Source organism: Ruditapes philippinarum, unplaced genomic scaffold (genome assembly GCF_026571515.1).
Source record: "Ruditapes philippinarum isolate M1 unplaced genomic scaffold, ASM2657151v2 ctg26107_1_1_1_1, whole genome shotgun sequence".
Lineage (NCBI taxonomy): Eukaryota > Metazoa > Mollusca > Bivalvia > Venerida > Veneridae > Ruditapes > Ruditapes philippinarum.
Genome location: NW_026852402.1, coordinates 2,749 through 16,150, shown reverse-complemented (window position 1 = coordinate 16,150; position 13,402 = coordinate 2,749). Strand labels below are relative to the sequence as shown.

The following is a 13,402-nucleotide window of genomic DNA, read 5'->3' as shown; positions in this document are numbered from 1 at the left end:
ACTTATGATACTTGACTATGACCCTTCCGTGTGCCTTCTCCGCTCGACTCACAGCCTCTGGAGGTATTTGGAGAAGTTTCAAAAAAAAGAACTTCCAAAAACACGCCATTATAACACAATTCATAGCAACTGACGGCTTCGATGTTCCTCATCTATTAGGGGGGAAATCGGTCGACAGGGAAACCCTACGTAATAACCCGCACACCCGTTAACAACGATTTTCCGCAGTATAATATTTCAAGCTAGTGAGGTTAAAAAAATACACGTAGAATCTATCGATTAACTACCCAAAATTGGTTGAAAAGTGTTGGCGGTAAAAAAAAGAAGAATATAACTTCCTGATCAATTTTCACTTATGTTGATTCAGTTTTGAATAAGCTTTGCAGAGATGTATTTTTTCAAGAAATATTTAGCTTTAATATTATCCGACGCCGTCAGTAATGAAATGGGATTAATTTTCTGAAACGTGATTTTATTCGAGATTTGCTTCTGGAGAAGACAACTTTCTGTCCGTAGAGCATGAATATTAATACTCATCACAAGACAGTATCTTATTGGTCTCAATTATGGTACATCTAAACGTGTATAATTTTTTTGTTCAATAAAAATGTTGCATCACTTGCAGTTGTTATTATCATTCAATAATATTAAAATGACATAAAGTATTTATGATGAACAGTCCTAGAATATTTTAATAAGGAACCGTCAGTTGTAAAATGTTATTGTTATCTGATAATGAACAGTCGTCATACTTGCTGGTATGTCATTTATTATTGACAGTTTAGGTTTTTCAAAATTTGCATGATTAACAGTCCGAATGTAGACCTCAATTAAATGTTCTGGAATATTAACAAAATGAATAGTCAACCACATTAACCATATATAGGAATGGTTGAACACAACAGTAAGGATAAATAGCGCAATGTGCATATCTTTTTATTTTGGTAGCATATTTTAAGCAAAAAGAAAAGAAACTATAAGTCTGAAACATTCTCTCATAGCCTCCCCATCAGTACATTCAGTGCTTTGATTTGTTAAAGTGGGTCTTATATAAATGTCACTGAAGTTATAATTTTCCTCATCTGGTTGTAAAGGTATTGCTGATACTTTAAGTACATCACTGCAATAATGTTCTATCAATTGAGTACGACAACCTGAAATTTATTGAGCAGTCAAAAAAGTCAGCAAAACTTACAAATTATCTTAACATTACAAGATTCCCTCACAAACTGGAGAGTTCTCTGACATTGAAATGATGATTTTGTAGTAAGTGTTGTTTTGTAAAAGTATAAATTAAATGTAAAAGTACATGTAAAAATTATCACAATTAGGGCAAAATTCACCTGTTTTAGCCTTATAATATTATATGAAGCATACCTGATTTTGCCTTAACATGCCTGATTTCGCATTTTCATAGTCTATATAAAATGCCTGATCTAGCCTTTTCATATTCTATATAACAACGCCTGGTTTACCTTTTTCATATTCTATATAACAGACCTGATCTAGCTTTTTCATATTCTATATAACATAACTGATTTAGCCTTTTCATATTCTATGTAACATACCTGATCTAGCCTTTTCATATTCTATATAACATACCTGATTTACCCTTTTCATATTTTATATAACATACCAGGTACTGCCTTTTCATATTCTACATTGTATATAACAAACCTTATTAAGCCTTTTCAAATTCTTTATAATATACTTATTTAGCCTTTTCATATTCTATATAATACACCTAATTTAACATTTCATATTCTATATAACATACCTGATTTAGCCTTTTAATATATTATATTACATGCCTGATTTAGCCTTTTCTTATTCTATTCAAAATATCTAATTATGCCTTTCCTTATCTAAATCACATACCTAATTTAGCCTTTACATATTCTATATAACATTCCCGATATAACCTCTTCATATTCTAAATAACATACCTGATATAACCTTTTTCATATTCTATATAACATACCTGATTTAGCCTCTTCATATTTTATACAAAATATCTGATTTAGCCTTTTCATATTTCAAAAACATACCTGAATTAGCAGTTACATATTCTATATAACATACTTGATATAACTTTTTCATATTCTATATAACATAGCTGATTTAGCCTTTTCATATTCTTAATACATTTGTTGCATACCTGATTTAGCCTTTTGAAATTCTAACTGTTTTTGTATAGGAGAATCTTCTTCCTTGAGTCTTTTTATCTCCTACAACATGAATAATAATACAAATAATTATGTTTAATTTGGTAATTTTCAAAAATGTTTATTGTATACAGTAATATTGGCATTTTCAGTCAGTCTGTGTCCCCAAGTCATTCTACGTTGCAATATATCTCATAAAAATCAAATCAAATTTCCTTATTTGAAAATCAATTTTATTGCAATGCAGGAATCCTCTATGGAGCATTCTTTATTTTGACATTTAAGGTGCATTAGTCCCTTTTTAAATTTCTACTAGATATTGGAATTGAGGGACAATTGTTCATCTGAATATGAATATTCTCCATGACTAGGAACAAGTAATATATTAATACAAATGAAAGCAGATATAAAACAAAATGTTACACTATTATCACAAAGTTCATACTTGGATCTGAAATAGTGCATGTGTAAAAAGAGGGCCATGATTGCCCTGAAGTCACTCACCTGTATATGCCCCCCCGGTCGGAGTCAATGTAAACCCCAAGGGCTTTTATTTTAACAAACCTGGTAGACATCCATTAGAAGAAGTTTCATGCTAAATATCTAAGCTCTAGCTCTTTAGTTTTTTTAAAAGAAGATTTTAAGTTTTAACTTCATACATATAGGGAACAAGAGCTGTCACCCAAGTGACAAATGCTGCCGATAAGCATCATTTGACTCAACAAATCGTCTCTATGTTGTAGACATTTATGTCAAGTTATTCTTAAATCCTTCAATGCATGACAAACTTACAGCCTGGACACTATTATATGTACCTATTAATTCTAATTGTGATAAATTAAATGTGAAACTTCAAAATGATAGTGTGACCTTGACCTTTGAGGTAGGGACGTGTTTCTTGGACGCGAAACAACATATTGATGTAGTAGACATTTTTGCCAACTTATTTCAAAATCCCTCAATGTATGACAAAGTTACAGTCTGATCACGAATGAAGTGCGATCTACATGAAGGACGCACAGACGGACGGACGGTCAGACAGACGGTGCGATTTTAATATGACTCCTTTTGGGGGCATAAAACAATGAAAACCCCCCCAGGCGGGTCCAATTTTTAACCCAGGGTTTTTATTTGAACAAACTTGGTAGACACTCACTCGATGGTGTTTCATGATAAGTATCTAAACTGCAGCTCTTTGGGTTTTTTTAAAAGAAGATATTTTAAGTATTTACTTTACACAAATAAAAGGAAAATCAATGAAACCCCCCCCCCCCCCCATGGTGGGGCCAATTTTAACCCATGGGCTTTTATTTGAACAAACTTAGTAGACACCCATGCATAGTTCTGCATAGAATTAAATTCTTGAACAAATTTTAAAGAGCACCACTTAAGGAACATTCATGTGAAGTTTGGGTAAAATTGGCATAAAAATACGCATCTTATGTGGAGCCCTTAACCCTTTCGCTGCCAGAGGGTTATTGTTTTATTGATCACCTATTTGCCAGAGGGTTTTCTAAGAAATTACTATATTATTAATTAATATAATTATTATTATTAGTTATTAGTATTATAATAATTATATATGTTTCCAAATCTGTGAGAATAATAATATTTATTATTGATGGTATAATTTTCTTTATATTTATTATTATTATTATTATTATTATTAATTTATTATTAATACTATTATTATTATAGAAACGGCTAAAGCCGTCCATATGGCAAATACCCAGAAAATAACAGGGACAGCATAAGCTGTCCCTATGGCCGTGAAAGGGTATGGGGGAAGCAACAGTTCCATAAAATAAGTGGAAGTTAGTTCCTGATATAAAATTAAATGGTAGATTAACTCGTTGCCATGGAAAGTTAATGTTTGCTGGTTGCTATGAAATTTTACAGTTTGCTATGAAAAGTCAATGGCTGCTATAAAGTCGCTGATTGCTATGGAAACTTAGCTTTATCGCATGTAGATTCAGGGAAGAATTTTTTTTTAATTGTTTTACAATAAACATATAAGGTCAATCGATGTAACCCCAGGGTGGTGGTGGGGCTATAATTTAAACAATTTGTGTAGAGTTTCATGTGACAAAGTTATATACCAAATATCTAAGCTTCTGTAGTAAAACAGAAAATTTATTTTTTCTATTTATAGATAAGGGAAATCAATTCCCCCCCTGCGGCAAGGCCAATTTTGACCCCCAGGCTTTTATTTGAACAAACTTTGTAAACAACTCCTAGAAGATGTTTCATATTAAATATCTAAGCTAAAGCTCTGGTTTTTTTTTTAAAGAAAATTGTGTGTGTGTGTTTTTACTACATACATATAAGGAAAATCAATGGCCCCCATAGACATGGAATTTTTACCTCATGGTTTTCATTTGAGCAAACTTGGTAGTGACCCACTGGAATAAGTTTCATGCAAAATATCTAAGCTCTAGCGCTTTCTGATTTAAAAGTTTTTTTTAGGTTTTTCTATTGGTTGCGATGGCAACCAGAATTTAGCATTGAATGGAATTTTTTTTAATCATTTTAAAGGGCTTCATGCTAGAAATATTACTGCTTAGATTTAAAATATCAGCATATTGGTATAAAAGATGTTAAGAGTTAAACGCCATTTTTTGAAAGATGCATGCCGGACGCAGAGTGATCACAAAAGATCAACCTTGAGTACTATGTGTTCACGTGAGATAAAAAGTGGATGACAATATGCATCATTAAAAAATAAAGCTTGCTAACCTCATTGTGTGCCTTGACAAGCAAATAATACTGGTTTATACAAACATTAGTTATCTTAAAACCATTGCTGAATGCAATACGTGAACTGGTATCTTAAGTGGAAACAAACAATAGCTAAAACATTTTACCTCTTTTTGCTCTTCCATTATTGTCTCAAGAATAGTAAATTTCTTTTTTAAATCTGCATGTTCTTTCTCAGCCTCTAGTTGTCCTTTCTTTTCTTCAGAAATCTGTTTCTTTAGATCTGCAAGTTTGTTTTCAAGTTTTTCAGTCTCAACTTTTCCCTCTGAGAGTTTATTTTTCAGGTCCTCATATTCGTCTTTAGTAGCAGCATTTTCCGTTGATTTCAAAACTTTTGACATTTCTTCCTTGATTTGCCCCAGAATATCTTCAAAACCTTCAGTTGTAATAATGAAGTCCTTCTTCTTCAGCTGATGAAAAATAACAATTTTGTTACATTTTCTTTAAGACTACATTAGCTATGTGATTTTTAAAATTCACTCTTACATATATCATATTTTAAAGCAATATCATTTTATTTAAAAAATACCTCAATTGTTCTTTATGTTAATTTTCACACTTTTCTGTTGCATTCTTAAACTTTATAAGAGGGTGTGTTTTATAGGTATCTGGCTATCAGTCTCCATTTTTCATTCTTCTGTTATTGTCTACATATATTTCAATGCAACCAGTATTCTTTTAATACATCTCAGTTTCTTCATTTCACACTTAAATCAAGGATTTGACATGCCTGACATGTTTAGATTCTAATAGGGGTTTAGATATATAATTATGGTCACAGCTAAATGGGAGATACAAACATTTTGCAGGTTTTTATTATCTCAAGTATAATAATCATTCACACCCCTTTTCAATGTCTGGATATTGGAAGTAAATTTGTATTGCTATAATCCAAATTTTATCACAATATCAGAATTCAGAAGTCCTCAAAAATTCGGAGGTATGAAATATATAGAATTTCGGGACCCTTAAAATTGTTCGCATTTCAAAGTTTTTGGAATTCAGAAGTTCTTTAAAAACAAAAATCTCTTTTGTTTATAATTTAACATTTAATAGGTACATATATATTTTTATGTGACTTTATCAATTAAGGTAAGGGGATTATTTTTTGAATTTGACTATACTTTACCACTTCAAACCCTGTTAACCTAAACTTTGTCCTTAATTAAGTGATATGTTACAGTACAGATAACGAGGAATATGCAAATTTCAAGTAATCTCAAAAAGCGTGACTCCGAGTGGATTATAAATTTCTTGTACACAAAAGAGTGACTCGGCGTCGATAACGAGTGACAATTAGGTCCGCGGGACTCCGTGAATCTCCGAGCCAAAAAGAGTGACTCCGAGTAATGGTTTGCTAGATATTTATTCATTTATTAATATATTTTTATGCTCTATCTCTAAACTAATATCATTGAACGCATGTATTATTCATTCAAAATAAAAATGTTGTCGAATATTCTTCGTTCATGATGTAAAGTATCACAAGTGAAAACAAAAGTAGACAACTTGATTCATTAATATCAAAAGGAAAGATTATAACCGATGATTTCCCACACCGATAAGTGTCATATTTATCAGTTCATAAACATGTAAACATACCGCGAGGTCAGTGTATTAGACTGTGTCACTGTTCATATCAATTTTTCATTCAGGGGGGAAGTTACGATCTAAACCAGTCAATGACCCACAAAAAAGTAGACTGTGTCGCTGTGTTTTGAGATAAGAAGTGATAAAACGGAAGTTCTAGATGGAAAACCAAATGAGTACTTTTCCATTCTTAAAATAGAAAATGCTAAATTTAGACTGGAGATTCCAAGTCATACTTTTCGTAAGTTTGAGCCAATCGTGATTTTCTTGAGCCAATTTAATTATATTGGAGCCAATTTGCTAATTGGCTCCTGCCAGCGTGAGCCCTGATGGTAAATTGAAAACAACAACCGTAACAAGAGCTGTCGGTAGGACAGCAACGCTCGACTATTCTTAGTGCTTGATAGTAAAAAAAGCCTTGATTAAAAGGTAAAATTTTCTAAGTAATGCAATAGGCAAAATTTTTCTTTAAATCCATATTACAGTTATAGGCCTTGGAGAGAGTCCTATTATGCTCTCAAAGAAGAGTATAAAATTTCAACATGTTTCAAAGCCTTATGTCAATGAATTTTGAAAATATTTGAGGTATTACAAAAACTTTAACGTAAATTCTAAGTCGAAAAAGGGGCATAATTCTGTCAGAATGCTTGATAGAGTTACCTCCTTCTGTCTACATGTTGGGGTCATGATGGTGAACAAGTGTGCAAAGTTTCAAAGCCATATGTCTATGGACTTTGAAAATATTTAAACTATTACAAAAACTTTATCATAAGTGGTTACGCCGACGCTCTGGTGACTACAATAGCTCTACTTATTCTTATCGAATAGTCGAGCTAAAAATCATCTTTATTTTCGAATCGTAATATAAAATGAAATGTAAAATGAGATTGCACTTGCATTTATTTACACCAGCTAGACACCGACATGGAGTTACGTGGTAATTCTCTCTCGGAGTCACGCGCTCTTATTTTCGTCTGGGAGTCACTCTCATCACACGTTTCTCACGTGGAGTCACTCGTTTTTATGGACAAGTACTCTCGAGGAGTTGCGAGTGGATTCCTCGATCCTCCGAGGATTTTGCATATTCCTCGTTATCTGTACTGTATCTTAAATCATTATAAGTTAACTCCATAAAGATTTCAAACTGACACAATTCATTATTTACACTTACATCTTGAAGTTTCTTCACTGCTATCTGGGCATCTGATCGGTGTAATAGCTCTTTACCATCTTGTAAAACTGCTATCATATCGTCTAAGTAAGTATTTGCCTCACTTTCTTCTAATTCCATGCTGCTTGAGTGAAAGATAGCATTTCTATAGTGACGAACCTATTGAATAAAAAACACAGTTTCAACATTATTATATGCATAAATATACAGTGATTAGCAAATCAAAATTGTTTTGTAGAAAATTGTTTGGGTACTTACCTACATATAAGATGCTATCATGAATTATACAGGCATTTTTCATATATTTTACAAAAATGTCACATGGCAAATTGGGATAATTGTGTCTTAATTTTCTATTCGAACAAGAGCCAGTTGAACTGGGTGATGCTCCCCAAATAGGTTTTGGACACAGAAACGTATACCTCTTGTAGTGTCAGAGTTATTTTACAGACAAAGTTCAAAGTGTAAAAACAACCCAAATATTGCGCACGACACATTGTCTCAATATGGCGATCATTTCTGTGAAAAAGTTGGAAAATCCGACTTCAAATAACAAAGTTATGAGTTGGACACGATTTTGCTGCAAGGTCATGCTGTGAGCTTCACCTTCAAGATAGCGCCCAAATGTTGCGCATGACACGTCGTCTAAATATGGTGATCATTTCTGTAAAATAGAACTTTGTAAAATCAGACTTCAAATAACGAAGTTATGGGCTGGACAGGATTTTCCTGCAAGGTCATGCTGTGACATTCACCTTCAAGGAAGCCACCCAATTGATGCCCACGATACATTATCTCAATATAGTGATCATTTCTGTGAAATAATTTTAAAATCTGACTTGAAAGAACAAAGTTATGCACCAGACACGATTTTGCTGCAAGGACATGCTGTGACCTTGACTTTCAAGGTAGCGACCCAAATGTTACATGCGAAACGTTGATTCAATATAGTGATCATCTCTGTGAAATAGTCGTTAAATTCGACTTCAAGTAACGAAGTTATGGGCCGGACAATATTTTGCTGCAAGGTCATGCTGTGACCTTGAACTTCAAGGTAGTTACCAAAATGTTGCGCACGGCACACTATCTCAATATGGAGATCATTTCTGTGAAATAGTTGTAAAATCGGCCTTCAAATAATGAAGTTATGGGCCAGACACAATTTTCCTGCAAGGTCATGCTGTGACCTTTACCTTCAAGGTAGTGATCCAAACATTGAACCAGACTTATCGTCTCAATATTATGATCATTTCTATGAAATAATTTTAAAATCCGACTCCAAATAACAAAGTTATGGGCTGGACACGATTTTGCTGCAAGGTCATGCTGTGACCTTCACCTTCAAGGTAGCGCCCAAATGTTGCGCATGACACGTCGTCTAAATATGGTGATCATTTCTGTTAAATAGTTGTTAAATCAGACTTCAAATAACGAAGTTATGGGCTGGACAGGATTTTCCTGCAAGGTCATGCTGTGACATTCACCTTCAAGGTAACCACCCAAATGATGCTCACGACACATCATCTCAATATGGTGATCATTTCTGTGAAAAAGTTTTAAAATCTGACTTCAAAGAACAAAGTTATGCGCCAGACACGATTTTGCTGAAAGGACATGCTGTGACCTTGACTTTCAAGGTAGCGACCCAAATGTTACATGCGAAACGTTGATTCAATATGGTGATCATCTCTGTGAAATAGTCGTTAAATTCGACTTCAAGTAACGAAGTTATGGGCCGGACACGATTTTGCTGCAAGGTCATGCTGTGACCTTGACCTTCAGGGTAGCGACCCAAATGTTGTGTGTGACACGTGGCCTCAATATGGTGATCATTTCTGTGAAATTGTTGTAAAATCCGACTTCAAATAACAAAGTTATTGGGTGGACATGAATTTGGGACGTTACATATAATGTACGTCCGGACGGACATACCAACTTTTGATGTTTATGAGGCAAACCAGCTCGTAAACACCACCTGGACCAAAGTCCATAAGCAAAATAAGCTCATAAAAACAAAAAAATAGTTCTTAATTTGAATTTTATGAGTTTTTGTTCTTTATTTAACTACTGACATGCGGACTGACGGACATTCTCAAAGTAATAATGTGGCTACTCTATTGTTCTCTCTATTGTTCTTTTTAGCCACACAAAAGAAAATAGCCACATAAAAGCATTACAGAATGAACTAGACCTATCACTCAAGGTGATTAATACCCCACCAGCAACTTTGACTTTTGAAAAATAAGTCGATGGCTCAGCGCAAAACTCATTTTACTAACACCATTTTTTGGAATTTTACAGGAGGGTGAAAAAACTGTCTGATTTTTTTCCCTACATGTATCTTTTAAATATTCTAATATTTTTTAATCATGCTAATGGACTTGAAACTTATATGATAAGTCATTTTCTAGTGGAATTAATTCTTAATGGTTTAAATGCAATATTTTGAGTAAGCAATGATGTACTATCAAATAATTCAAATGGTGATTCCAAGTCAACCTATCGCTCAGCAACACCGTTAAATTACCAATACAACAAAATGCAAAAAGAAACACATATTAAGGGAAAACTCTGTGAAAAATCAATCGCTCATGAAATGATCACAAAAGAGAAGGAAAAACCTGTCAAATACACAGGCAATGACCATGACCAAACACAAAGAAAACAAATACTCACTAGCTCTTTTTCTGCAGAAAATGTCAACTGTAAATCAAGTACTACAAGCAATAGTGAAAAAGATGACAATATCACTGTTAGTTGTTTCAGCTCAGAGAATCCTCACAATTCTACAGAAACTTGTGATAGAGATAGCCAACTAGACACCTCAAAATACTCAGTTTTTATTTTAGGTGACTCTGTCACAAAAGTATTGCGAACAGATAAAATGACAACTGATAAAACAAATGTTAAAATAAAGTCACAAGGAGGAGCCAATCTTAAAGATATCCACAGTAAGATGTCCTCCTTAATTGCCAACCAGCCACATGTTCAGAACACAGACGTGTTTGTCATTCATGCAGGCATCAACAACATACTGCGTGGTGACCAACCAGAGGAGGTCAAGCAACAATTACTTGAACTAACAGAACTTTTAAGGCAAATCAATCCGCACATTAAAATAATAGTTTCTTCTATACTTCCTATGAAAGCAGATAAAACTTACCAAGAAAAGATCACAAATACTAATGAACTCTTGAGAACACTTTGTAATGAAAAAAGTATAACTTTCATTGATAACACAGATTCATTTATGAAAAATCAACAACAGACAAACCAATCACTTTACGTCAATGAAGTTCATCTTAATAATCACGGAGCTGCAGTTTTCGCAAAACAAATAAAATCAACAATAAGACAACTACTTAAAATCGAACCAAGGAAAACCCAAGGAAATTTTCGCCAAGCCGGCCGATCATACAGGACACCACTAAATCAACATCACAAGAGACAGAACAACCCTTGGCGCTTTCCACACTTCCATCATCCACCTGGAGCCTGGAACCTACCACCGTGGATGTACACATTTCCACCCCTTCAGAGATAGAAAGCAATAAATGTGACTTCCTATCTAAACAGACAAATTTGCTGGCATTCCCTCCTGAAAATGAAAACTGTCCAATAGTTTAAATTGTGGTAATAATTATAAGACTAGAGACAATAGTGACAGAACAAATAAATCTACAACAGAGCAAAACATTCTTTTAAACTGTAACGAAACAAACTTTTTATCAAAACAAGGATTAAATTTTTTACATCTTAACATTCATTACCTCTATTCCAAACTTGATGAATTAAAAATTTTGATGGACACTCATTCTTATCTGGATATTATAGGACTTTGTGAAACATTTTTGAACAACAACTTTTCAGACAATGAATTTCAGTTTAAAGGTTATCAAATGTTTCGTTTGGATAGGAAAACACATGGTGGTGGCCTTATTTTATATGTAAATGAAAATTTTTCATGTGTTTCTAGGCTTGATCTACAAAATGATAATATTGAAGCTATCTGGCTTGAAATCAAGAACAATCTACAAAACCATTTATTTTTTTGGATATATTTATAGGCCACCATCATCACATGCAAAATTGGAATATGGATTTAGAACAAATTCTAGAAAAAAAATTATATTGAAAAACAAGGAAATCATTTTGACTGGAGATTTTAACTATAATTATGACCCACTTACTCGATCTACTAATAACACATGCTGGAATAATATTACTAACAGTTTAAATTTTAAATCAACTTGTTGAAAAACCCCACCAGAGTAACTCAAACATCTAAAACCATTATAGATCATCTCTATACAAATTTTTCTCACAATATTTCTGAAATATCCATCCCTCAATTGTCCATTTAGTGATCATTTCCCAATCTGTTTCACACGCAAAATATCAAATACAGTTACAAAGACCCTTTACATCAGATAATACAGTATCGAAATGTTAAACAATTTAATGAAACAGATTTTGTGGAATCTCTTGAACAGCAGCCTTGGTCAGTGATAGAGATATTTGAAGATCCAAACGATGCTTTGGATTTCTTCAACTCTTTATTTAATGAGGTTTTAAATTCACAAGCCCCTCTCAAACGAAAACGTGTAAAACACACACATCTCCCAGACTGGTACAACCCTGATATTCCTCATGCCACTAAACAAAGGGATAAAGCTAAGAAATCAAATAACAATGATGAATATAAATATTGGAGTAACAAAGTGAAAAATCTAATCTCAAATTCCAAGAAAAATTACTACTCTGAAACTATTAATAACAACAAACACAATGCAAAAGAAATGTGGAAAAATCTTAAACAATTATCAAGCAAATCTACAAATCACCAGACTAATTATATTCAAGATGAAGATGGAAATCAAATCACAGACCCATTAGAAACTGCTGAGGTATTTAATGATTACTTCATTGATATCTTCAAATCTGCTCCACAAAATTGCTCAACCTTATCACAAGAAGATGAAATAAGATTGCATGAGTTTATTGAAATGCATTCAAATGATAAATGCCCTTTCAAGATACCTGAAATTACAAGTCAATTTATAAACAAAGAACTACAAGATCTTGATGTCAAGAAGTCAACAGGTCTAGATGGTATAGGAGCCAAATTTCTTAAAATAAGTTCTAAAATCATATCCAAGCCTTTGGAGAAAATATTCAATCTCAGTCTATCAAGTGGCTTATTTCCTTCTGCCTTTAAACAAGCAAAAGTAACACCTATACATAACAAGAGCTGTCCGTAAGACAGCGCGCTCGACTTTTTTATTGCTTGCCAATAAAAAAAGTTTTTGCAGTAAAAGGCAATACAAGAATCTCTGTATTTTTAAAGTGAACAATGGCCATGAGCATTAAGATATTTAGTGAAGAATTATTTTACTGAATTGTGTGATACCCTTGAACACTGCAGCAAAGTTTTTTAGTGCTTGCCTATAATACAAAACATTGACAGTTAAGGGCCATAATTCAAATAAAATCTTTGACAGAATTACCTTCTCCTGGACATGTTTGGGAATCATGATTGTAAACAAGTATTCCAACTTTCAAATTAATATCTCAAACAGTTCAGTCAAAAAGTGGACTGGTACTAAAAACTTAACCAAGATTCTAAGTCGATAAAAGGCCTTAATTTTTAAAAACAAATCCTTGACAGAGTTACCTTCTCTTGCGTACAGATGGGGGTAATGATGTGAAATAGCATTAA

The 13,402-nt window shown here is 33.2% G+C and overlaps 1 protein-coding gene across 1 annotated transcript; it reads right to left on the bottom strand.

The window, feature by feature from the left end:
* Nucleotides 1-1,016: 1,016 nt before the first annotated feature.
* On the bottom strand, nucleotides 1,017-7,842 carry LOC132759365 (uncharacterized; the record flags this gene model as incomplete). Its single annotated transcript, XM_060751132.1, is given in 4 exon segments — nucleotides 1,017-1,154; nucleotides 2,159-2,228; nucleotides 5,030-5,332; nucleotides 7,684-7,842. Coding segments are annotated over 4 exon segments (670 nt in total), but the record flags the coding sequence as incomplete, so codon positions are not given.
* Between the last annotated feature and the right edge of the window lie 5,560 nt (nucleotides 7,843-13,402).